Raw genomic sequence first — 26757 nt, forward strand, 5'->3', positions numbered from 1 at the left:
AATCAGTAGAACTCCTTAGGCCAAATTAAATCATAGAAACATGGAATTGTTTAGGTTGGAAAAACCCTCCAGGGTCGTTGAGTCCAACCACCCCCAGCACTGCCAAGGCCACCACTGCCCCACATCCCCAGGTGCCACATCCACACATTTAAATCCCTCTTAAAATCCCTTTTATGGCCCCACCACTGCCCTGGGCAGGTGTGCCAGGGCTGGACAACCCTTTCCATGAAGAAATTTTCCCTCCAATCAATTTACGTCTCCTCTGGTGTAACTTGAGGCCGTTCCCTCTCCTCCTGCCCCTGTTCCCTGGAGCAGAGCCCGACCCCTCCCCGGCTGTCCCCTCCTGTCAGGAGCTGTGCAGAGCCACAAGGGCCCCCTGAGCCTCCTTTTCTCCAGGATGAGCCCCTTCCCAGCTCCCTCAGCTGCTCCAGCCCCTTCCCAGCTCCCTTCCTTTTTCTGGACATGCTCCAGCCCCTCCATGGCTTTCTTCTTGTGGGGGCCCAAAAACAGGGAGAGGGTTTGAGATGCACATGATGGAGCCCAGACGATCTGCCTTCCCCCTGATCTCCCCTTTCAGTAAGAACATGATTTAGATCCCATTTTGGCATCGATTCCCATCTTTCCATTAATTAAAAAAGACTTTGGAGCAGACTCAGAACATGTCTCACTACAGGAATGTTCATAACCATAACCAGAAAAAATGTAATTTGGTTCTGGCTCTGGAGCAGGAACATCAAAGGTATCTCTTTTCCAAGGGGAAAGGTAAATGTTACTGTGACAACTTGTAGGCAACATCAGATTTGGTGTGAAACTCTGAATTTCCACAACATTTCTGGGTGGATTTTTGGCATGTCCATGCAAATGGCTGTGGTTTTTTTCTTGGCCTGTTATCAATATTGTTATTTCTACATGCAGATTAAACAATTAGGGCCCATTTGTTCAGGTCTTCCATTCACTTCCCCCCAGGTCTCTGAAAAGCAGAATCAAATGAGAGCTGAATCTCCTTTTTTGTTCATTTTGCAAACCCAAACGCAGCCAGGGCAGTTCTATAAACACAAATTTCAAATCCATTTTAGAAGACTTGGCAATGTCACCTCTGTTTTCGAAACAAGGCCTGAGCTGTGTTGGCAGTGCTGGTTTAAGAGTTGGGCTTGCTGATCTCTGAGGGCTTTTCCAGCCTCAACAATTCTGTGATTTTTCCTACACTTTCTGAGTCCTTTACTTCTTCTGCTGTTATGTCAACAGAAATAACAAAAAGCTATCCTGAAGAGTCTTGTGCCAGTCCCCTCTAGATGGGCTCTGAGGTGCCAGGCCCGGCTCAGGCTTTTGATCTGGGATACCAGGACTCTTTTGGAGCCAAACTCTCTGATTTTCAAGCTTCGCTTGATAAAAACTGAGATAGGCTGGCTGGGCTGGAGGATTCCTGACAAAGTTTTTAATTGCCAAAACCTCTCACTGCTGCCTTAAATGGTACTCGTTGTTCTGTGGCTTTATTATTCTAAATACAAACAGAGCTGGATCAGGTGAGCAGTAATTGAATTGTTAAGTGCTAATCTGCATATTAAAACCAGCATGCCGCGTGGGACTTGCATTCTGCTGGTTTTGCACTGGCTGAAAGAGCCATTTCAGGCCTGTTTTAATCAGTATTGTGCATTCTGCCTCACCAGGACATGCTTAGATGGGAAATGGATTTAATTAGGGTGGCTCCCAAGAAGCCCATTAACCTAATGAGGCTTCACAGTGGGGGCTGCTACTTAATAAGAATAATAATTGCCTTTGACTGGAATATCTCAGGTGATGAACTGGTGCCCAGGTCTCCCTCTGCCTCGTGCTGCTGCTTTCTTTTCCTTTCTCCGACTGTATCTCACAAGCGGTGAGAGATCTGTTTCATCAGAGTTGGTCAGCCTGACTGCGGGGAGATGTGAAACACGGGGTAATTCGAGCATGAGGCTTAGCAAAGCCCAGCCTAGGAAGGCTGGGAAGGGCAGTGTGTAAATCCCTGCCTCTCTGGGAACGGGGATGGTTCTTCAGTCCTCTCCCGTTTCCCAAAGGCTGTAGGAATATTTTGGCCACCCCTTCTCTCAATTAAAAACCAGATGGCACAACTTAATCTGAGAGGAATGATCAGAGAGGACGTGGGGGGAGCAGAGGACAGCGTGAGCCTGAAAGAGGAGAGGGGTTATGCAAAGTGACATCCAGAACCATTTGAACTTTGCCTCTGTCACAATTTGAGTCAAGCCCAAGCTTCAGATCAAGTTCATGTTTAATGAAGTGCATAAAAGAGATCTGTGTGGGCCGCCAAGCACTTGTACAAATCCTGCCTGGAAAACACAGACAAACAAACTGGAGTGACCTTGCAGGGATAATAAAACATTCCCCATTCTCCCAGAGTCCCCGAGGCAGCCCCAGGCATTGCCAATTCCCTTGGAAACAGCCAGGCTGGCCTGGGATCTGGGGATCCTCCCAGTCCCCTGTAGTGAGCGCGTTAATCCGAGTGAAATTCCACCCTAAACCTTGGGAATGCTCCTGGGAAATGGCAGAGCAGGGCCGGCTCTGTGTCCCCTGCCTGGGGCACTCGGGATTTGGGATCTGTCCCTGGGGCTCTCCGGGTGGGGATCTGTCCCTGTCCCTGGGGTTCTTGGGATTTGGGATTTGTCCTTGTCCCTGGGGCATTCGGGATTTGGGATCTGTCCCTGTCCCTGGGGCACTCGGGATTTGGGATCTGTCCCTGGGGCTCTCAGGATTTGGGATTTGTCCCTGTCCCTGGGGCACTCGGGATTTGGGATCTGTCCCTGGGGCTCTTGGGATTTGGGATCTGTCCCTGTCCCTGGGGCTCTCAGGATTTGGGATCTGTCCCTGTACCTGGGGCACTCGGGATTTGGGATCTGTCCCTGTCCCTGGGGCACTCGGGATTTGGGATCTGTCCCTGGGGCTCTCAGGATTTGGGATCTGTCCCTGTCCCTGGGGCACTCGGGATTTGGGATCTGTCCCTGGGGCTCTCGGGATGGGGGTCTGTCCCTGTCACCCACGGGGGCTGCCTGAGCTCCTCCCAAAGCCTCTCCCCTCTCCCACTGCTTTTCCCTCAGCAGCGTTTCCTGGGCGGCCAGAGCCAGCCAGGGGATGCAGTGCTGGATATCCTGGGCAGTGGCAAAGTGGGGATCCAAAATGTTTCCAAAATGCTCTGGGAAGAGCCCTGAGAGGGAGCAGGGGTTGCAGGGAGCCTTTGGGCCGTGTTACACCATCCTCCTTCCCAACTCTTCTGGATTCCTCCCTTCTATCCCTGCTCCAGCTTTCCTGGCACCTCACCCTGCTTGCCTGGTTCAGCTTGCACAGAACTGTTCTTTCACTTCCATCTGCTTGTACCCAATCCTTTTTGCTGGAAAGGGGTTGGGTGAACCTTTGAAGGGAGGCAGCTCAATCCAGTGTTCTCCTTTAAACTGTCCCAAACCAAGACACAAAATAAGGAGATTGTATTCCCACCAGAGCTTTTCTTGGAATCACAGAATGGTCTGGCATGGAAGGGACCTTAAAAATCATTTAGTTCCAGCTCCCTGCCATGGGAAGGGGCACCTCCCACAAGCTTCTTCCATACGGTGTTTTAGAAATGCCCTTTTCTGTGGATCTGTGTTAGGCCATGACTTCATTTCAGCCCGAGCCAAGGCCACGTCACAGCTTTCCACTGTTTCCTGCCCATCAGTAGGTTTGACCTGGCAGGGACTGCTCCTGTGTGTCCTCACAGAACTGTTCCTCCACAAAAGAATTTTTCCTTTTAATATTAATTAAATAAAACAACATTCAAGGTGGATTTCAGCAAGATAAAAAGGATGTTTTATTCTTTTTAACACTTTTAGTTGACCCAGGGATGTGTTCGACTCCGTGGGATGCCTCATTCCTTGTCGGGTTTTTTTTTCCTTTCTGAACCAGATTACAAGGATTCCAAGGAAAAGAATAAAATGGAAATCCTGTACATCCTGGTGCCAAGTGTCACCATTCCCCTGGCCATAGCCTTGCTCTTCTTCTTCATCTGCATCTGTCGCAACAACCAGAAATCCTCGTCCCCTCCAGTGCAGAGGCAGCCCAAACACGTCCGGGGGCAGAACGTGGAGATGTCCATGCTCAACGCCTACAAACCAAAGGTAAACCCACATTTCTGCTTCCACATCCACAGGCAGGGAGGGAAATGCTTCAAACAACCCAGCACTGAGGTATTCAGGTGGTTTGCAGCCTGGGATTTGTGTGATTTTTGTGAGGCTTTTCTCAGCAGCAGCAGCAGCAGCATGTGCTGGACCAAGGGGGGGATTCCTGTGTGTCAGTGTCCCTGGAGAAATAATGGAGTTTTTGTGCGATAAAGCAAGAAAGCCCTTCCTGAAGCATCTCTAAAACACCTCATTTAAGTGAGAGGGTAGTGCAGGTAGAGAAGTGATTCAGCATTCCTCAGGAGAGCTTTTCGTGGCTCTGCTCAGTTCATCTGTCACCTTTCACTCAGTTAAATCACCTTTGGAAAGATTTGTTCCTTGGCTTTTCAGGCTTCCCCATTCCCTCAGCTCAAAGCAGAAATGTCCAAAACAGCCTCAAAGCTCTGCCTGCAGCACAGCTCCTGCTGCTGCAGTTTGGCTTCACCACAGCCCCACGTTCAGGAAGAGTTTTAAAAATCATTTTGATTGAAGTGTGACCTCGTGCTCCTGATTTCCTGGTGGGATGTGCAGACCAGGGCAGGGCTGGAGGTGCCTCCTGCCATCCACAGGCACAGGAATGCCCTGGAAGTGCATTTTTGTGATCCACACCATGCCAAGGCTCTTGATCCTCAGGAGTCCCTTCAGACTTGGGATATTTGATGGTTTTTCAAGAAATTGATGGGCTTTGCTCGTTTGGAATTTGGTGGGCTTTGTTCTTTTAGAGTGAAAACCTGTATCTCAATCCCACACACACTGGCCTGCTGAATTAATCTTCATTTTCCTTGGAAGTTCCCAATTCCAGCTTTCCTGTACAGCTTGGAGTAGTTTTAGCTCAAAATGTTGGTAGCAGTAAAAAAACATTTAATAAAGTCAATGTCCAAACTGCATCTTGCATCCAACCTCCCGGAATATTTTGTTAAATTTGGGGTTGCCTCTTGCTCCCTGTTCTGCTGGGAATTTGGGGTTCAATCCTGAAGATAATGGGAATGGCAGCATCCTTTTATTGAGGATGCAATTCCCACCTTTCCTGCTGGCACACAGACCACAGGAAAGCAGAAGTTCCTGGAAATGTTTACAAATATTGACCATTCTCTTTCCTTTCAATTTGCAAGTCATGTGCTGCAGGAATATTTCCATTTTATTAATGCTAATTCAGGATTTTCCCACTGGGAAAGCCAGCTCTCCCTGTCTCCACTGTTTTGATTGCCTTTCAAACAATATTTCCAAGGAAAGGAAATGGAATCTTATTTTGAAAATTGATGTTAGCTTTGGGTGAAAACACATTTAAGCTTCAAGCTCCCACTTGAGGCAGTTTTTGCTTGGATAAATAGGAATGTTAGCATTTCCTCCAGTTTTAAGGGATTTTAATTGCCTTCAAAAATATAATAAATTAAGGGCATCTTGTCCTGGAGCTGAAGAAGAGCTGGAAGGGGTGGGTTTCCCTCTCCCTTTCCCCTGACCTGCTGCCTCTTGTGTATTTTGCACTTCCCTACGTTTTGGACACCCGTGTGTGACAAATACTTGTCAAACAAAAACTGAGCAGATTTACAACTGCTCCACTCCAAATGAGCCCTTCCTGCCAAAACTTTATGACTTCATTTTCTTCCCCCAGTTTTCCACTCTGTTGGTTCAAACAGACGGACCCAGGCTCAGGTCAGACAGAGGTCATTTCACTTTCATTACTAAAATATAATTTACAATATGCCAGACCTAAACAAGTTTTAGCCTAAAGGATTTGGGTAATATAAACCATCTGTTCCTCAACAATATAGCTAATTTCCTGCCATCACTGTGCAGTCTACTGGGCTGCCTGCTTAAATGGCTTTATTATTTTTATTATTATTATTATTATTATCATCATTATGGTGATTATTAATGCAGTGTTTGTATAAAAGTCGTAAGTGATCAATACAATTAGAATTAATTCATGCAAAAATGGCTTTCTGCTATGATTATTTGAAATGTCAGGTTTTTTTGCCACCTTGCCCCCGGAAAGCTGGCCTTGCATGATTTCAGGAATGCAAATGCTAATGTTTACACTAATTTACAGAACCTAGATCCCAAACTCATTAACCTTAAATTACTACCTGTGGATTTACTGAGGGCCCTAAATGAGTGGGTTTGGGTGTTCCAAGCACAAGTGGAAGTTGGGAATAATGCAGGTTCTTTATGGCCCAGGAGTGAATATCTGCACACCAAAGGGCAATAAATGTTTAAAAGGTTTGCCTTTCTCCTTTGAGAAGCTCACTGTCAGAGTTTCAGGATGGAACAGAAAAGTGGGAACAGAAACAGACTCTGCTGTACCTGGAAGGGTTAACAGCAAAGTCAAGGGGGAATTGGCTACAAGGACATGGTTTTTAAAACAAAATCATTTTTTTCCTGCTAGAACTCCAGGGCCTGGGCCAGAAAACACTTCAGCATGGACCTCTTAGAGCATGGGAATTGCCTCAATTCCTGAAATTAGTCACATTCAATTGGAAGTACAGAAATGCCCAAGGCCAAATGCCGAGATGCTGATGGCTCCTGCATGTATGTGGATCCAATTCTTGTTGTATTTGACCTTGTGGAGAGGATGGAAAGGAATTCTTTTTGTTACCTTTGGGAGCGTGGTGATCCCGTTTGGATCCCGGTGTCCCTCGGGCTGTGCCTGCCACCAGTGGGATCATTGCTCCTGTGTCCAGCTCCTTTGGCTCCCACACGTGCTGCACCGAGAGGTTTCACTTTAAAAAAAGCTCTTTTCAGTCCTGACCTGTTCTTGGTGTTTCTCTCACAGAGCAAAGCCAAGGAGCTGCCCCTCTCCGCCGTTCGCTTCATGGAGGAGCTGGGGGAGTGCGCTTTTGGGAAGATCTACAAGGGCCACCTCTACCTGCCGGGCATGGACCACGCCCAGCTCGTGGCCATCAAGACCCTCAAGGACTTCAACAACCCTCAGCAGTGGGCGGAATTCCAGCAGGAAGCGTCCCTGATGGCCGAGCTGCACCACCCCAACATCGTGTGCCTGCTGGGCGTGGTGACGCAGGAGCAGCCCGTGTGCCTCCTGTTCGAGTACACCAACCAGGGCGACCTGCACGAGTTCCTGGTCATGCGCTCGCCCCACTCCGACGTGGGCTGCAGCAGCGACGAGGACGGCACGGTCAAGTCCAGCCTGGACCACGGCGACTTCCTGCACATCGCCGTGCAGATCGCCGCCGGCATGGAGTACCTGGCCGGACACTTCTTCGTCCACAAGGACCTGGCCGCCCGCAACATCCTGATCGGGGAGCAGCTCCACGTGAAGATCTCCGACCTGGGGCTCTCCAGGGAGATCTACTCGGCCGATTATTACAGGGTGCAGAACAAGTCCCTGCTGCCCATCCGCTGGATGCCCCCCGAGGCCATCATGTACGGCAAGTTCTCCTCCGACTCCGACATTTGGTCCTTCGGGGTGGTTTTGTGGGAAATATTCAGCTTCGGCCTTCAGCCCTACTACGGATTCAGCAACCAGGAGGTCATCGAGATGATCCGGAAGCGCCAGCTGCTGCCGTGCTCCGAGGACTGTCCCCCCAGGATGTACAGCCTGATGACGGAGTGCTGGCACGACCTGCCCTCCCGCAGGCCGCGCTTCAAGGAGATCCACGCGCGCCTGCGCTCCTGGGAGGGGCTCTCCAGCCACACCAGCTCCACCACCCCCTCGGGCGGCAACGCCACCACCCAGACCACCTCCCTGAGCGCCAGCCCCGTCAGCAACCTCAGCAACCCCAGGTACCCCAACTACATGTTCCCGGCGCAGGGCATCCCCCAGGGCCAGCTGGCGGGGTTCATGGGGCCGCCCCTGGCGCAGAACCAGCGCTACATCCCCATCAACGGGTACCCCATCCCGCCGGGCTACGCTGCCTTCCCCGCGCCCCACTACCCCCCGCAGGCTCCCCCCAGGGTGATCCAGCACTGCCCCCCTCCCAAGAGCCGCTCGCCCAGCAGCGCCAGCGGCTCCACCAGCACGGGCCACGTCACCAGCCTGCCGTCGTCGGGGTCCAACCAGGAAGCCAACATTCCCTTGCTATCCCACATGGCCATTCCCAGCCACCCGGCGGGGATGGGGATGACAGTGTTTGGCAATAAAACTCAAAAACCCTACAAAATTGACTCCAAGCAGTCTTCCCTGCTGGGGGACTCCAGCATCCACGGACCCAACGACTCGGTGATTTCGGCGGAGTTGTAAATACGCGAGGCCTTTGTAAATAGAACCCTTTAGATGCAGACTCGGAAGGGGTAGGAGAGAGATTTTTTTTTTTTTTTTTCCTTCTATTCAAATATTCTATTGAAGATCCTTTTCTGGTTGTTGGACAGACATCGCAGCAAAGTGTCTTCTGTGAAGTTTCACTGCTCGCCAGGATGGGCAGGCACAACCAGACGGATCCTCGCGGTGGGAATCCTCAGCCTTGGCCACGTTTCTCCAAGTGCCACCAGCAATTCAAAGAGGGGCAGAGGGAATCTGAGGGGTTTTTTTTAAAATACAAACATTTTATCCGATGCTTTTTCACGGCTTTTTGAAGCTCCGGCGTGGTTTGAATCACAGGAACTTTTTTTTAGTACTGAAAACCATATTTTAATATTTGTCTCTTTTTTTAGGAGATGCAAAGATTCGGAGATCTGGGTGTGCAATTTCAGTGCCAATAGGGAAAATATTTGTAAATGTTGCAGTCGAGGATTGTGTTTCAAATATGTGATCTGAGAGCTGAATCAATTACTTCAGGTGGGATTTTGGTCTTTGGTTTGGTTGGGAGACTGAACTCAGATTCATACCAAAAAATGTCATTTATGTGACAGCACAAATGCTGGAGTTATCAGCTTGCAGCCTACAAACCTCATCTGCTGCTGGCTGCTAAGGACAGCTGGAGCTCTTAAGGAATTGCCTTAAAGGAAATGAAATTAAAGGGCTTTAATTTCAGAACCTGAATCAACTTCTTCAAAGATAACGTTTCATGATCTAGTCGCTCAAGCAGGAATTTTATATCCTTTTGTTGCTATGCAACTGTGTAATGGAAAAGCGCCAAACCACAATTTTAGAGATGACAATCAGTTTTCCCAGGAATATTTATTGTGTCATTTCAGTGACTCTGACTCCAGTAACCCTGGAAAAAGGGAGGCTCACATTCCATCAGGCAGCAAATCCATCGATAGCAGTTGTGTCTAATAATGTGAATTAGTGCTGATTTTCCACTTAGAAATGCACCATTTGTGTCATTAAAAACCCATTCAGGTAGAACCAATCGAGATTCTTCATTTGAAACCACTTTAATGAGTTACACACGTGCTGTGTACGGTACATTTTCCACAGACTCTTTTTTTGTACTGAATAATATTTTTATTGTCCACAAAAACAATCTTTTTGCTCAGTTGACAATGTTGTATAATAGGACTTTATTTTTATCTTTTTGCACAAAAGTGTGATGATGTTTTTGTACAGCAGAAGTGAAAATACATCTCTGCATTTTATATCTTGGGGCTGTTTCTTTTGATTTTTACCCTGATGTAGATGTTCCTGAAATATATTATGGTGATACTCAGCCACTACCTTATACAAATATCTTTCTTTGTTTTCACTGCATGCTTTTAATCACTGTATTACTTGATGATTGAGTTATTAATTACGGGCATTTCAATTAGGCAAGCATGGAAAAAAAAATGTAATAACAAAGGCTATTTTATAACTGAGATATGTGCATTTTTGTATTTCACGTGCCAGAGATGATATTAAACACTGATTATTTTATGCTGCTGTTTATTAAAATGTTGTTTTACCACAAACACGTCGGCATTTCCTCCATCCTGAGGGACATGGAAGGGTCCATGGCTCCCAGTTTCCAGGGAAGCTGAGCTGCTGTCAGCCAAGCATCCTTGGCTTTAATCAGGAATTAGGAATAGCCAAATCCTTCAGGAGCAGCAGTGGGATCATAAAATAATCCCTCACACACTTTGTGGTTTTACATTCAAACTGCTCACGGCTCAGTTTGAGGTTTTTCCTTTATTTCAAAGCTGGGTCCTTGAGGTTAAAGTATTTTTAGGCATGAACCAGCTCTGAACAACACACCTGGAAAGCCTTGGGAAGACCTCTCCCTGCCCTGCCTCCCTCTCAGCAGGGGAAATCTGGGAATTCTGAGGCTGAAATCACAGTCTGGCTCACACCTGATGCAGAGCGAGGTAACACAGAGAGGCAGGAACTCCCCGGGGAGAGATGAGAGGGAAAAACCTAAAGAAACTGATGAGGTAATGTGGAAAATAAATGTTGCCAGAAACTGAGGAGTCCCTCCTCAGGTGGGAATGCAGACATGGGATGAAAGCTGGTTTTGTGGCAAACAAAGGGAGAGGGAATATTCCAGATGCTAAATCATCATCCCTTCCTTCTTCAAGGAGAGAGCACAGCCAGGGCTGCTGGAAATGCAGCAGTCTTGGCTGGATGGAGGAGCTCTGGAGGATTGGGAATAAAACTCCGGATAAACCGTGTTTACTGAGCCTTCAGTCTGGACAATCTCATCCCCTCCAGGCTGGTTGTGTTGCTGTGAAAGAGAATAAATATTTGCTGATGTAAAGACCACTGAGGCAGAGGCTGAAATGGGGATTTGGTTCCTTTGTTCCCACAGAGGAGTGACTGGGCTGGAATTCTGCATTCCCTGAGCTGAGAGGAAAATCCAGAGCTGCCTGTGCAGAAATGAGGGCTGGAAAGCTCAGAACTCACCAGGACGTGTTTATTCAGAGATGGTCAGGAGGGAATCTGTGCCTTGCTTTGCAGGAACAAGGATTTCCAGGAAGGTTTGGAAATCCTCAATCCCGTTTCCTTGTCCCATGATCTGCGTTCACCAGGAGAGCCCTGAAACAGCTCCAACCTGCCAGGAGAACGCTCCAAGCTCAAACTCCTGCTGGATCCAAGGCTCTGCAACGTGTGCCACATCCATTGGCTCCTGCACATTCATCAGGAGGAATTTGGCTTTTGGGCAGGATTCACCTCGGAGTGTGTGAGCTTTGGCTTCGCCTGCTCCAAACGGGGCTGGGCACCCAAAGGAGATGGTTTGGCTTGGGAGGGACCTTCAATCCCACCCCGTTCCATGGCAGGGACACCTCCCAGTGTCCAGCCTGGCCTTGGGCACTGCCAGGGATCCAGGGGCAGCCGCAGCTGCTCTGGGAATTCCAGCCCAGCCCCTCCCCACCCTCCCAGGGAACAATTCCTTCCCGTTATCCCGTTGATTTGAGGGATTTGATGGTGCAGCCCCAGCTCCCAGGTGGTTCTGGTGTGAGCACAGGGGTTATAAAGCAGAGTCCTGAGCCAGCAAAAAGAGGCATTTGGACACAGTTGCTCTAAAGAACATTTTTGCACAAACAAGACAAAATTTATTCAAAACCGCTAGATAAAAAAGTCAATTTTTCACTTGCAGAAGTATTTGACAGCATCTTTCTTGTGTGTTACAACATTTTAACCAGTGTTTCTTTATGAATTCGTGGTTCTGTGGTCAGGGGGTGGAATGAGCAGCTGGTTCTGCTGCAGAACATCCAAGGGAAAAAATGGGAAAATTCCCTTTCCATGGGCCTGGAGGTACTCTCAGAGATGTGATGTCTGTGCAATCCAAGCAGCAATTTTTTATCTTGCTGTGGGCTATCTTTTATAGGAGGAGAGAGAATATTGCCCCCCAGTTGGTCACTCTCCAGCCCATGGTATTTCTGCCTGTTTGATCTCCCCCAGATTAAAGTTCAGCCCATTGCAGGACAGTTTGTATTGCTGAGGTAATAGAAAATTATTAAAAACAGAGAGAGACACAATATTGGGGCTGCACATCAAAAGCTCTTTAAGACAAAGGAGGGAAAATTGACTCGAAACTGGAATTATTGGAAGCATCTGTGGTGTCCTTTATTTCCCATTTAACAGTGCAATACATTGGGAATGGTGTTGGGCTGGATCTGGGCCTTAATTTGCTGAGTTTTACCCTAAACCCTGTGGTTTATCTGCTCCTGCAGAGGGAACAGCAGCTCTTGGTGAATGAATTTTGACCTTGAGACACAAAGGAGGATTTTGCAGTGCTGTAACCTTCAGCTGTGTGGAGAATTTGGGTTCTTTTAATGGAATTTAAAAGCAGAAGCCTCTGTTAGATTTATAAGGAACACGTGGGTTTATAAGCCACGAGTGGTGCTGGGAGCAGGATCTGTTGGGGCTGTGGGGAATATCTGTATAAATCCAGTGGGTTTGTTGGGCATTCCCAGAGTTCATCAAAAACCCAATAACATTTTGGAGCAGCGAGGATAACAGGGATTCCCGCTCCCCCTCAGTGGGTCCATCCCGAGCTGTGGAGGGCAGAGCCATGGGATGGGGCAGTGCTGGAGTGCTGGGATTTGGATTTTGGGGTGGGTCAGCCCCTGGCTCCAGGTGGTTGGAGCCACTGGGGAATGGGCAAAACGTCCCATCCATGGAAAAAAAACCCTTTAAAGGGAGCTCAGCTGCCTTTGCTCACCAATTCCTGCACCTGGGATGGGGCAGTCCCAGCACAAGGAGGTGAAGAGAGCCCTGGGAGAAGGATGTGGGTGGGTGGGGGAGGTCCACCTGCCCCATCCCTCTGTGCTGGGATCCAGAACCTCCTGAGCTGCTCTCCCGGTCTGGGCAGCAGAGAGGGGGAATTCTGCCCCACTCAGGTGAGGCCCCACTGCAGAGCTGCCCCAGCCCTGGGCTCCAGCACCAGCAGGACCTGGAGCTGCTGGAGAGAGCCCAGAGGAACCCACGGAGCTGCTGCAGGGCTGGAGCCCCTCTGGAGCCTGGGAGGGCTGGGGGTGCTCCCCTGGAGAGGAGAAGGATCCAGGGAGAGCTCAGAGCCCCTGGCAGGGCCTGAAGGGGCTCCAGGAGAGCTGCAGAGGGACTGGGGACAGGGCAGGGAGGGACAGCACACGGGGAATGGCTTTAATGCTGAATTCCAGGCTCCTGCTGGAATGACCATCCCACAGATTTGCATCTAAACTTTTGCTGCTCTACTTTTGCTCTCAATCTGGTTTTCCATATGTTTGGGCAGCTTTACTACCTTGGAAAATGCCTGTGCCAGGGGATTGAGGATATTGCTGGAGAAGGAAATGGAACCAGTGGATTTTTAATGTGACTCCACACAGCCATGCTGCCCTGTCCCTGTGGATTGGGTCATTCCCTCCTCTCCCAGCTGCCTGTGGAGCTGGATCATTCCAGGAGCTCCCAGGAGGAGTTCAGGCTGCTCAGAGGGCAGCAGGAAAAGCCCCGTGGGATGTGGGATGCTGAGTGTGTGGAACCACCCTCATCCCGGCTGGAAAACTCTGTGTGCGTGTCCTGTGTGCCGGAGTCTGAGGGGTCAGATCCAGGGGAACCACCTTGGGAGTGCAGGATGAATAAAAATAAAAAGTCTGGACACCAAATTATGGCATAGCAGGAATCAGTGGCCGAAATGGAGTAATTATTTCAAAATAGGCTCATGTAAGTCATAACCTGAAAGGGGCATAAAATGGACGGGATATTGGATAAAAGTTAATTTTTACTTGTGTTGGACAAAGTTCTCTCCTGCTGACAAAATCTCTGGCCCTGAGGAAACGCCTTCCTCAGCAGCCGGGCTGTGGGATTGCACAAGGAGCCATAAATCCGGCCTGTCCCCGTTTCCCAGTTCCTGAGAGCTCAGCACTGCACAGAAACGCTGCTCCTCTCCAGCAGTGCTGTGTGGGCAAGTCCTTGGGACATAATTCATGTCTTGATTTCCTTGTCTCGAGGCTCCTCTCAGCCCTGAGAAGGGGCAGATGGCTCAGCAGAGCGGGATCAGCGCCGGGGGTGCTCTGATCCCACAGAAGCTGCTTGGGGCGGTGCTGGATCGCCCCAGGCTGGTGCTCAGGGATGGATCATGTCCTGCTTCAAGGATGGATCATGTCCCGATTTGGGGACAGCCTGTTTTGCTCCCACTGTTTTCCCTCCTGCTGATGAAGGCACTGGGGTTTCTTCCCTGCTGGCATTCCTGGGGGTTTGTGCAGCTCCCAAAAATGTCCCTGTTCCCAGCAGCCTGTGGAGGGTGACAGAGATGTCCACATCCAGGTGTTGCTCTGATCCTGTAGGGATTCCAAACTCTTGGGCTGATGTTAACAGCAGGTGGAAGCTCCTCACCAGGGAGGAGAGGCCAGATTGGGCAAACTGGCAATGGCCAGAGAGAATCCGGGGATCCCTGGGGCTGGAAAAGCCCTCCAGGGTCATCGAGTCCAGCTGCTCCACCTGCACTGCCACGGCCATCACTGCCCCATGTCCCCGAGTGCCACATCCACAGGGATTTAAAATCCCCCCAGGGAGGGGGGCTCAGCACTGCCCTGGGCAATTCCTTTTCCATGAGCACTTTTCCCAACATCCCAAAACCCCAACAGCGACTGCAGGCTCTGGAGTTGAGTTCATCTTCTCATCATTAAATGCCCAGATACGATGGAATTAACTAGCCAGTAATTATTTTTTATGGAATTATAGCATCATAGAATCCTTAAGGTTGGAAAAGGCCGCTAAAATTGAGTCCAACCACTCCCCAGCCCTGCCGAGGCCACCACTGACCACGTCCCCAAGTGCCACGTGCACAGGGATCTTAAATCCCTCCAGGGATGGGGACTCCACTGATGCCTCAGGTTTTGGGTTTTATATTTTCACATTCTGTGCTGCTTTAGTGTGTGGCTCTGGGCTGCACATCAGGGGATGGTGAGCTCTCTGCACAGAGCAGGGAGACAAAACAATTCCTGCTCCAGCTGGGCACCAAGGACAAAGGATCCAAACCTCAGGCCCAGGAGCACAAACAACGTGGGCTGGAGAGAGAAAAACAAGCAGGATGGGACTGCACGGGCTAAAGCTGGAATGGGACAATGAACTGCAATGTGCCCATGGAGCAGAGCTGATCCCAGGGAGAGCCCCCGGGAGCGCTCGTGCATTTTGGGACCATTTGGGTTCCTCTTGGGTGCAGCCCTGGCTGGGCTCTGGTGCTGCCCAGGGTGGATCCATGGAGGAGATCCTTTTGATCAATCCCTGCTTTATTCTGCAGTGTCTATCTCCAGGAGAAGGACCCAGGGGCACCTTCCAGGTAGGATTTGCTCCATGTTTCTGTTCATTTTATCAGGGAATTTGTCATCAGCATTTGCTGAAATGCAACAGGGAGCTGCAGAGCCATTAAATGTCCAAAAGGCTTGGATAAAGTAGCAGCTCCTGCCAGGAGAGATCTATTCTGCATAGGAAAATTGGGATTTATCTGGGAAACCAGGCAAACACCCCAGAGACAGAAAGTTTGAGTTGTTTAAAAATACAAGATATGCATTGCAAACAACCTCTGGTCCCCGTGGTGCCCGGTGACAAAGCTGCTCTATCTTTGAGTCACACAGGGGCTGGAGGTTTTCCCCTCTTGCCATGGATCCGTTTGGGAAGCCATGGATTGACTTCCTCAGCAGCTCTGGGAAGCAGGAAGAAAAGGAATATTTCACTTGTGACCAGGTGAGGAAACGGATGGAGATTTATTGAGATTTATTTTCTGTAGTGGCTGTGGCTGTTAAAATGCATTCCTGGGCTGGGATGAGCGGGGTCTGGGGCTGTTCCCTTTGCGGGCAGGAATCATTCCCGTTCCCTCCTGCAGCCCAGGGGGAGCAGATGATGACAGGAGTGGCTGGGCTGGAGCTGTGGCCAGGACTCGTTTCCAGATACCCCAGGGAAGGGCTTCTTTGATCCCTGGATTTACACTCCATTATCTCCTGGGAGTCAGCTGCTCCAGAGGCAGGGCCCCACCAGCTCTCTGCCCTTCAGAAAGGGCTTTAAGGCAGCTGATAATCTCACTTTTAACTTTTCTGGCCTCTCCTATTGTCAGTCTTGATCAGCAGTGTGGGCATGAGATTTGAGATGGGTGATAAAGTGTTTTATTTTGCCACGTGGGTCTCTGTTATTCCTGTCCTCCGGTTTTGTCGGGTTTGGGGGTTTTTGGGACAAATTAATCCAGATTTTTTTCCTCGGAGCACTCGTGGCCTTTCTTCCTGTCCTCATTCCCACCACATGAAATGATCCTCTCCCCTCCATGTCTGCAGGATTTTTCCAAACTTCATTTTAATGATGAGTAAAACAAATTGTGGAGCCATGTGCCATTCCTGGCTCTTTCCTGGGAATTAGAACAGGATGAGGGGGAAATTAAAGGAGTGAGAAGATCCAGATCCAAACGAAGAGCTCACTGTGATTATTGTGGGCAGAAAGCAGCCAGTGCAGCACATTAGGGTTGTGTAATTGCACTAATTAAGAATGAAATCAGGGCTTTGAGCGTTTGTAGAGCTTTGGGTGTTCTGGTTTCTCTAGGGGTTTTTTTTCAAATACATTGGCAGAAAATACAGCAAACAGGCAGAGCAGAAAGGGGGAAAAAAACAATATAATTTAATTTGGGGAAATAGTTTTGCAGTGTGTTTGAAAGAGTCTGCACCCAGAAGGTAACAGTGTCTGGTTTTTAAATTACTATTTATTATTTAATACTAATATTTTTTAATGATTTAAAATATTTTTAAGAAACAAAATCAGCACGTTCATTATTCATAAATCCATAGTAAGAATAATTCACACTTCCCAAACCCTTCTAAAACCTGCTGAACCTGTACATTTCACAGAATTCACAGAATTGTGCTGCATCTGTACATTTGAATGTTGGGTTTATTGGAACGAACAAAAGCTGAGTTTGGAAAGCAAAAGTTGTGGTGGGGAATCAGACCCAGAGTCCTGGAGGTCAGAGCTGAGACAAAGCAGGGATTTGGGAAGTGCTGGTGTTTCCTCCCTGACACCCCAGCTGGGTTCTCCACCCCCCAGCCCAGCACAAATCCAAAATCACCACCTGGATTTCATGGGAATCGAGAGAAAACAAAACTCTGTCCTTTTAAAACCCCTCATCCAAAAGTCTCCTCCTGCTCAGGTGTTTCTGAGGAATGGAGGAATGGAGGAAAAAACCCTATTTTCCCCAGAGGGAGGTCCATAAATTCCCTCTAAAATTCCCCACAAAAGGAATGGCCCATTTCTGCCATTCCTTCCTGGCCAGCCCTGGAGTCCTTCAGCAGGGAACGCTCCTCCCCGGGATTCCCAGCCCTGAATCCCCTTCTCCAAGCTTTTCCAAGGATGGCTGAGGGATCCCAGAGCCTCTGTTTTACAGGATCAGCTGCCAGAAGGGGTGTCCTGGAGGGAAGCCTGGTGACAGAACTTCCCTCACTTTGCTCAGCAGGTGACAACAGGAAGGGGGAGGCAGCAGGGATGGATCCCAGGTTTTTGTTCCAGTGGCACAAAATGTCCAGAGTCTGGTGATGTTGTGAGGGTGGGGAGACTCTGGAATGGTTTTCCCAAAAAAAATCTGTGGTTGCCTCACCCCTGGCAGTGCCCAAGGCCAGGTTGGAGCAGCCTGGGACAGTGGAAGGTGTCCCTGCCATGGCAGGGGTGGCACTGGGTGGGATTTAAAGCCCCTCCCAACCCAAGATTTTATGATTTTCTTACAAAATCCAGTAGCTCACCCAAGAGCTGTGACTCTGCCTCGGCCTGCAGAGGATATTTTTTATGTTGGTGTTTCCTGCAACTTTTATTTTTCTAGTGGGGGAAAACAGCCCCTGAATTTTGCAGCATCCTCTGAGAGGACAGGAGGAAGTTCCTCCTGTGTGACACTTGTCAGCACAGCTCCCTTGAGCTGAATCAGCTCGTGGCAGAGGGATCTGGATGAGAATCCCTTTAAAAGGCCCTGTTTTCCATTGTAGGACATCCAGGGATTGGGAAGGGCTCTGTTTCTTCACTGAAGCATCACCAGCCACTTAAAAGGTCCCCTAGGTTGTGCCAGGGGACAAATCCCAACAGAATTTCTGCTCCCACTGGCACCATTTCAGAAAACCCAGCCCAACTCCAGGAGGTTTGGGTCTGTGGACCAAAGAGAGCAATGATTTTCTTTGCCCTGTTAGTGAATATTCCCAATTATTTCCTTTCCCATGGAGACATTTGGCAAGCATTCCCTCCCCAGCCCCTGCCAGCAGCTCTTGCTCCTAAATGAAACAAATTCTTGGCCTGGCAGGAGCAGCAGATTTGTCATCGTTGGGCCCAGTGATGTTTTCATTTTCCCTGATCAATGACATTTATTTCAGGCAATGCATATTCCAAGGGCATTTGTAATATTAATAACCAGCATGGGGAAAGCAGGGGGTTCTCTCAGAGGAAAACAAAACCCTGGCTCATTTTTATGGTGCATTTCTTTTTGTGTGTGTGGCATCAGTGTTCAAATAGTCCTGAAATTAACTTTCAAATGAGCAAATGGAGTCAGATTCCTCGTCCTGGTTCAGCTGCTTTTGGTTCCCTCTGGAATCTGGCAGTCCTTGGCCTGCTGACAATTTTTTTTAAGGACAAGGAGTTCTCAGCCCTGGTAATCCAAGAGCAGTGGATTCCTAACCCAGTCTATTTCCAGAGTCAGAAAAGGGGATGTGGCTGGGACCTTGAGGATAAAAACTTGGCCCTGCTGGAGTTAAATTCTAATTCCCTCTGGTGGAATTGGGATTTCACTGCAGGGTTTTTGCTCAGGTAGAGAATCAGATTGGTTGCAAACCCCAAATGTCTCCAGTTTGTCCTCTAAGCCTGGTTGGCCTTGTGTGTTTTTGATGCTCAGGTAAAGCTTCCAGTGGTTTCATCACAAATTCCAAACGTGGAAAGGAAGGAAATTAAAGGTCTGTGATGGAATTGTTTCCTTTCATGGACACAGCTTCCAATTTTGCTAAAAGCAAAAGGCCTCTGGCAACCAGCTTTTGACATTTTACAGGGCAGGGATGACAAGGCAGGTTGGAAGGATATCAAAGAGACCGAAATTGGATCAGGGAGCTCAGGAGACCACATTTGTTCAGAGTCTTCCCTTCCTTGTGCCTTCCTGAAGGATGAGACAGCAACGGGATCACAGGGATTCCAGAGCTCAGCAGGGCTGATTCAAAGCTTTGTTTTGTATAAAACAGACTTGGCCCAAAATGTTTTGTTTTCACTTCAGTCTGCCCCCCGATGCCTTGTGAGGCTGCCCCGGAGCAGAGGCTGGGCAGAGTCACAGAATAAAGCAGGGATTGATCAAAAGCATCTCCTCCATGGATCCACCCTGGGCAGCACCAGAGCCCAGCCAGGGCTGCACCCAAGAGGAACCCAAATGGTCCCAAAATGCACGAGCGCTCCCGGGGGCTCTCCCTGGGATCAGCTCTGCTCCATGGGCACATTGCAGTTCATTGTCCCATTCCAGCTTTAGCCCGTGCAGTCCCATCCTGCTTGTTTTTCTCTCTCCAGCCCACGTTGTTGGTGCTCCTGGGCCTGAGGTTTGGATCCTTTGTCCTTGGTGCCCAGCTGGAGCAGGAATTGTTTTGTCTCCCTGCTCTGTGCAGAGAGCTCACCATCCCCTGATGTGCAGCCCAGAGCCACACACTAAAGCAGCTCAGAATGTGAAAATATAAAAGCCAAACCTGAGGCATCACCCCAACCCAGGATTTTTCTGGAGGCAGAGTGATGAGGAGGAGCCAGGGCAGAGCTCCAGGCTGTCCCTGTGGAGATGAATCCCGTGGGATTTGCCAGGTTTGTGGTGGGGGCCAGCAAAGGGAAAATCTTTAATTTTCCTCCTTCCCAGAAAAATGTCCTGCTGAAGAAATGTTCTGGATTCGGGGCTGTTTCAGGAGTGCTCTCAGGTGGGATTGAGGAGGGTGGTCTGAGCTTCCAGGGGGCTGATCCAGGTGGGATGAGATAATGCAGTGTGGCTCCTGTCAGGAAGGAGAATCCCAGAATCCTGGAATGGTTTGGGTTGGGAGTGACCTTAAATCCCCCCCCAGTGCCACCCTGCCCTGGCAGGGACACCTCCCACTGTCCCAGGCTGCTCCAGCCCCAGAGTCCAGCCTGGCCTTGGGCATTCCAGGGATCCAGGGGCAGCCACAGCTGCTCTGGGAATTCCAGCCCAGCCCCTCCCAGGGAACAATTCCTTCCCAAAATCCCATCTCAATCCCACCTCTTTCATTTTAAAGCCATTCCCCCTATTCCTGTCACTCTCTGCCTGGGTAAGAACATCTCCCCCCTTTTAAAATTCCCTTTCAAAGACTGGAAGGGGCTCTAAGACCTCCCTGGAACTTTCTCTTCCCCAGGGTTTTCCAGCCTGGAGAAATTCCCAAGCAGGGCTCCTTAATTCCATTTTTTAAAATTTTCTGATGGTTGATCCCTCAGTCCCAGCAGGATCAGGTGGAGCTGGGGAGGGATAGGAATGTGGGGATAAAACCAGGCGGGATGTGGGGTCACAGCAGCTCCAGCTGGGCTCTTCAGGCTCTCATGGAGCTGGGAATTGCTTCACCTCAGGCTGTGTTTCCTCTTTTTTGGTTTAGATAACACAGGAATGGAGCTAACCCAAGGCAGGATCCAGGTGGGACGGGATGAACTACAAAAGGAATCAAGGTGAAACAGAAACTTTTCTTCAATTATTTCCAATGTTTGTGCAGTCACTTCCAAACCCAGGCAAAAAATCTCCTGGGAAAACACCAAATGGATCTCACAGAACTCGACCTCATGGAAAAATATCCTTCCCTTGGCTCTGCTTGGCCTCATGAATGATTTTAAACAGAATTTTATTTTCCTTGGAGGAGAAGGGAAGGGCAGAATATTAAAATAAATTTTGCTTGTGCTTTTCACAGCAGAGCAGAACTGGCAGAGCGAGTCCTTGTGGAAGTCCTTCCCCTTGGGGAGCTTTGTGCACCCTTTTCTTTCTACCACTTTCCACCTCTTAATAATATTAATATTTAAATTATTCAGGGGTTTAGGCCACCTTCATTGACTGTTATCTTTAGTGGAAGTTACACGAGAGCCTGTGTTAACCAAGAAATTCTGCAGTGGCCAGAAACTCCTCCCTCCAGCTGAGGAGGTGATAAAGGCTCTTGAATTTTACTCCTGGATTCTCCAGTGGCTCAGCAAGCAGGGGAAAAAAAAAAAAATCAGGGAATCTGCAAAGCCAGGATGCTCCTGGTGTCTCAGAAGGGGCTGGAGTTTCCCTCATCCTTTTTTTCTAACGTGGCAACTCTGGAACTGTTAAAAAAGTCCCTTTTCCCTTCGGATCCCATTTGTTTCCAGCATCCACCAGGAAGGAAGGGACCACTTCATGGAAGGACAGCAAGCCCTGAGCTGAAATTCTGGGAGTTTTTCCCCTCTCCCAAGAAGCCCCCAGAGCACAGAGTTAATTTTCCTTTGCTGTGCCTTCCTCGGGCTCGTGTCCTTTAACAGATCCCCTTTGTTGGATGCCTTCGGAATTGTTTCACCCTGCATCCTCCGGGATGTCCCTTTTCGTGCCCAGAAGCCTGGACCTGCCTCCCGGGAGGGGAGAAGGGATTATTTTCTCTCCGCCCCACTCAATTCCTAAGCATCCAAGAGGAAATTGCAACTTTGTGGATTTTGGGAGGGCGAGGCGAGGCCGTTGTGCTGCTGGGAACGGGAACATCTCGGTGCCACCTGGCGGCAGCAGATCCCGGGATTTTGGGAGCTTCTCGGGGGATTCCTCGTCCCTTTGGAGTGCCGAGGGATCCAAGGCAGGTCCGGGCACTGGCTGCGGGCTCAAACACGGGCTCGCCTCGCGGTTTTGGTGTTGTTTTGGGCTCCTCAAATGCGAACAGCTCCCAAGAGTCGCGGAGCTGCTCAAAGCTCCTGGCAGGGGATGAGGGAGCAGAGAGGCCAAAAAATCTGCTGAGAGCAGAGCAGCAAAATCTTCATTTCGGGGCTGCAAGAAGGCAAGTGTTTGTACTCAAAGGGCAAGTGCTTGTACTCAAAGGGCAAGTGCTTGTACTCAAAGGCGTTTTCCTGGGAAATGAGGGCTCCAAATTCGATTGCTGCTGTGGCAGAGGTTGGAAATCCAGCTGGGTTTGGTGGAAAACACTTCAGGGTTCCTGGAGCGCCGTGCCCCTGTGGGGTGTTCACATCTTCACTAATTACAGTGGCACCGGCTCGGGTTTTAATTAGTGCCAGCCCCGGGGACCAGGGATTTGTCCTGGTGGAAGGAGCAGCTTGCTGCACACCTTCCTCAGGGTTTGTGAAGGGAACCAGGGTGAAACTCGGGGAAATGGGGATGTGCCAGGAATTCTCCCCCGGGGAGGGGTCAGGATCCCGGGGTGGGAGTGCAGCAGGCCCGGGACCAGCACGGGCTGGTTTGATTTGGGTTTTGATTTGATTTGATTTGATCTGGGGGTGGTGTGGAGGGACAGAGATGGGACTGAAACCCACATTTCAGAGAGCTCCCTGAACGCACGGAAGGGCCTGGGGCGGCAGGAGAAGATGATTCCCGCAGCCAGAGGGAAGGACTGGGTAGGATTTCGGGAAGGAATTCTGGCTGGGAGGGTGGGCAGGCCCTGGCACAGGATTCCCAGGGAAGCTGAGGCAGTGCCCAAGGCCAGGCCGGGTTTCCCCTTTCCCTCTGGGATGCCCCGGCACCTGGATCACCTCCCCGTGCCTTTCTCGCATGCTCGAAGCTCTTTTGCCATCTCGTGGCTGCCGAGGGAAGGAGGGAGGGAGGCAGCGGCTGCTCGGTCCCGAGCAGCCCCGGCGTTCCCTTGGGAGGCGTTAATTAAACAGCTCATTAACGTGCAGGAGCTGCTTCCCTCCCTGCAAAAATTAAATGTTCCAGGAGGCAGGAGCATAAAAAATGCCCTGTGAAAGCCCAGGCTCTTGAATTCCAGAGTGGTTTGGACTGGGAGGGACCTCAAACCCATCCAGTGCCACGGCAGGGACACCTTCCACTGCCCCACGTTGTTCCCAACCCCGTCCAGCCTGGATTTGGAATTTCCAGCAGCAGCTGGAAAGTACGGGATTAAAATTGCCTGAATATAAATAATACAAATAACATAAATACTACAAATAATACAAATACTACAAATACTACAAATAATACAAATACTTCAAATACTACAAATAATACAAACACTACAAATAATACAAATGCTACAAATGCTACAAATGCTACAAATGCTACAAATGCTACAAATACTACAAATACTACAAATAATACAAATACTACAAATACTACACATAATACAAATACCACAAATACTACAAATACTACATATACTACAAATACTACAAATACTACAAATAATACAAATAATACAAATAATACAAGTATACTACAAATACTACAAATTCTACAAATAATACAAATACTACAAATACTACAAATACTACAAATAATACAAATGCTACAAATACTACAAATTCTACAAATAATACAAATACTACAAATTCTACAAATAATACAAATACTACACATAATACAAATACCACAAATACTACAAATACTACAAATACTACAAATACTACAAATACTACAAATAATACAAATACTACAAATAATATGAATAATATGAATAATGTAAAATACAAATAATACAAATACTACAAATAATATAAATAATATAAATATATGTAATATCAACTTGAAATTGAATATATCAAAAATTGAATATATATAAAATATAAAACGGCCTGAGAGGTGTCTGCTAAATTGATTTTATCCGTGAAACCGTGGGTTTTTTTACAGCTGCTCGCATTTTCCAGGAAAAGCAGCAGTGCCAGGGCTGGGAAGTGAGGAGAACAGGGCAGGAGAAGCCCCATCCCCGGGCAGAGCAGTGCCACAGCAGTCAGTGTGTCCCAGGAATATGCACGACATGATTTCCCCTCTCTTTCACCACTGTAAGTCTGCCACAGCCTCGCTGTCTTTTCCCACTGATGGGAGGCTCAAACCCGGGATTTTCATGTTGTCATTTGTGGATTTTAATGTGCTGCACCCAGGGGGAAAATCCTCCAGGAAATTATGGGCAGAACCAGATGCTATGGAACAAAAATCAGCGTTGCTATAAATCCACGTGCAGCTCCCCAGGATGTTCCTGGTGGTTATTTTTTGACCTATTCAGAAGGGTAAATGTCAACAATTTATTATCTTTTCTGCAGTGGGAATTGAGCTGTTCCAACCCAGGCACTACGTCTTGGTTTGGCTGGGGTTGGTAACTTGGATTTTTCCCTAATAACCAAAAGGAATCAGGATTCCTTTTGTGATTTCAATGATTAAAGGTGATTTAAATGGAAGAAGAATCGGGTTTTACATAAGTCAGGAGGTGATTTACACGCTTTCATAATTTACTTTTGAATTTTTTAAATCCAAAGGAGAAGAAATGACAGATATAAAGTTGAGAAACTGTTGGAATACAACTGTTACACACTGATTTTAAATATTTGTTTCTTCATGGGAGCTCTGTGAATGGCTCCCCGAAGTTCCTCCTTGTCTCCTGAGAAGGGAATTCTCCTGGTGTTCCTGGTGGTTTTTTTACTGTGACCCAAACCAACCCTTCTTTGATGGATAAAATATAAACCCAGGCAGCATCGTGTTGGTTTATTTCAAATGATTCGGTGTCTAAATCAGGGGGAGAAAATATTTTAAAAGGAGAATACTGGGAGCAGATTTTCCTCTCAAGGATTAGACCTGGAAGAGAACTTGAACCTCACACAGCGAGGGGAAGATCTTCCCCTTTTTGTTGCCCAGTCCAAGCAGTCATCGGGAATGTGGGATGCCTGTGGCTCCCAGGGAGATCCCAACCCAGCAGGGCTGGGCTGGGACTGGGATAACTGGGACAGGAGCCACCCCAGAGCTGCAGCCACTTGTGTCATCTCCTGAAAAAAATGGGCTAAAAGGACTGAAAGTGAAAAATCCTGCCCAGGAAATCACGTCATGCTCTGGAGCAGGAGCAGGATTTGGGGCTGGCTGGCCAGGAGAGGGGAGGAGCTCACTGAGAGAGCCCCACACTTGGTTCCTCTGTCCCACCACTGCTTTTTTCCCTTAAAATCCTGGTTTTGTCAGAGAACAGGTGACAGTGGAGATGATTCTGTCAATACCTTAAGGAGGAGGTTGGAACTAAATGATCCTTGAGGTCCTTTCCACCCCAAACCTACAGAGATCTCCCGAACCCCTTGGGCTGTTGTTTCATAACCTGAAGCATTTCAGCCACACCTGAGAAATATAAATTCCCTGAGCCCTTTCTTTTCCCTCACTTTAGCACACACAAGAGGAGTTTAGCGGTTTGGAGCACTGTGATTTTCTGACATTCAAGGCCCATGACATCACTTACTGGCTGCAAATTAGTCAGAAACCCCATTTAAAAACAACCCCCTTTTCTCAATAGAGCTGGGCCTTGTTTGGGTTGGAGCATCTGGGCTGGATTACCCGACAAAAACAAATTCTAGCCCTGTTCACACAGCACAGCCCTGCTGCCAGAAAAGGGCAGAAGGGGTGCTGCTGACAGAATTGCTCATACTGGTAATCCTGGAGGGAGATTTCACCCTCAAGGGACAGAGCTCTGGAAAGGAGCTTGATTTGGGACAGGTTAAAAAGGAGGGATTTGGGAAAAGGGCTCAGATTAACAGGCAGATTTGAGGCAGAGCTGTCGGACAGATGAAAAATGTGCTTTATTGCATTATTCTGCAACTTGTTACACAAATATTTCCCTGTTTATAGCCCACGCGAGGCTGTGTGCTCCCAGCAGATGCAGTTTCATGGATCAGGACAAACTTGAGGCTATGTTTAAACCGAAAATGATCGTTTGGCTTGGTTTAGGATGGTCCTCTCTCCTTTTTCCTGGTTTCCTTCAGTCACTGCTGATGTTCCTGGTTTCAAACCACCAGTGGGATGTGCCTGAGATCCTCTTGGGAAGGCAAAGACCCGATGAGGATCAACTGTGGAAATGTTGCACTGCTTCTGAAGCAAGGCAGGAGCCTCAGAATTTACCAAAAACTTCACTTTTCTGAGGAAGTTCCCACATTAGCCGTAGGAAGACTCGAGGAGCTGTTGTTGTATTTTGTGTTGTCTCATCTCTGCTGGGCTGTGACAGCTTGCAGCGGGTGAGGAGCAGGGATGAGCTGTGCCTGAGCACCTGGAACAGGGAATGGAGAGCAGGAGCCGGGTGTGAGCAGGCTGGGAGGGAAGCACACCTTGGATGGGGATCTCCAGGAGCAGATCCCACCAGGAATGCGAGCAGCCCACGCCCGAGGGAAGCTGGGCTGTGCGCTCAGCCCGGAGCAGGTGAGACCCCCTTAACCCTTCCCGTGGGAATTAACCCCGGTACCGACCCCTGCGCCTTTTCCAGGGAAAATCCAGCTCCAGGACTTTCACCCGCACAGGGAGATGGGACACGGAACTGAACTTTAAATTCCACACCCTTTTATGAGCCCTTATCTGCGCCCTTTGCTCTGGGGAACCTGTCCCTGTCCAGGCACGGCTCCCAGCCTGTGTCCCTGTCCTGGGAGGGGACGCCTGTGTCCCACGGGGTGGCATTCAGGGACATCTCCGTCACCTGTGCACAAACCTCCCAGCTGCAGCTTCCCTCTGGACCTGGCTCTGGGATTCCAGGAGAGACCTGGAACCTCTCCAGGTGCTGCAGGTGCCACCAGGGCTGCCCAAGGATGAGAGAACTCCAGCTCCAACTCCTTTGTTCTCCTTATTTCTCCTCTTCCCTCCTTCTCCTCCCTCTCCTCTAGATGGCCCCATGGCCCTGCCTGGGACACGCTGCTGCTCCCAGCAGG

The 26757-nt window shown here is 49.0% G+C and overlaps 1 protein-coding gene and 1 long non-coding RNA gene across 4 annotated transcripts in view; one reads left to right on the forward strand and one right to left on the reverse strand.

Annotated features, from left to right (window-relative positions):
• Positions 1-9927, forward strand: part of ROR1 (receptor tyrosine kinase like orphan receptor 1) — a 156642-nt gene extending 146715 nt beyond the window's left edge. For all 3 annotated transcript variants that reach the window (XM_068198993.1, XM_068198994.1, XM_068198995.1), the window contains 2 exons: positions 3925-4136; positions 6949-9927. In XM_068198993.1, the coding sequence (XP_068055094.1) occupies positions 3925-4136; positions 6949-8373 (1637 nt within the window). In that variant the 3' untranslated portion in view covers positions 8374-9927. The remainder of the gene's footprint in view (positions 1-3924; positions 4137-6948) is intronic.
• LOC137478891 (uncharacterized) overlaps positions 1-26757 on the reverse strand; it is a 369499-nt gene that overhangs the window by 30970 nt on the left and 311772 nt on the right. The window lies entirely within an intron of this gene.

Source organism: Anomalospiza imberbis, chromosome 9, assembly GCF_031753505.1.
Source record: "Anomalospiza imberbis isolate Cuckoo-Finch-1a 21T00152 chromosome 9, ASM3175350v1, whole genome shotgun sequence".
NCBI lineage: Eukaryota > Metazoa > Chordata > Aves > Passeriformes > Viduidae > Anomalospiza > Anomalospiza imberbis.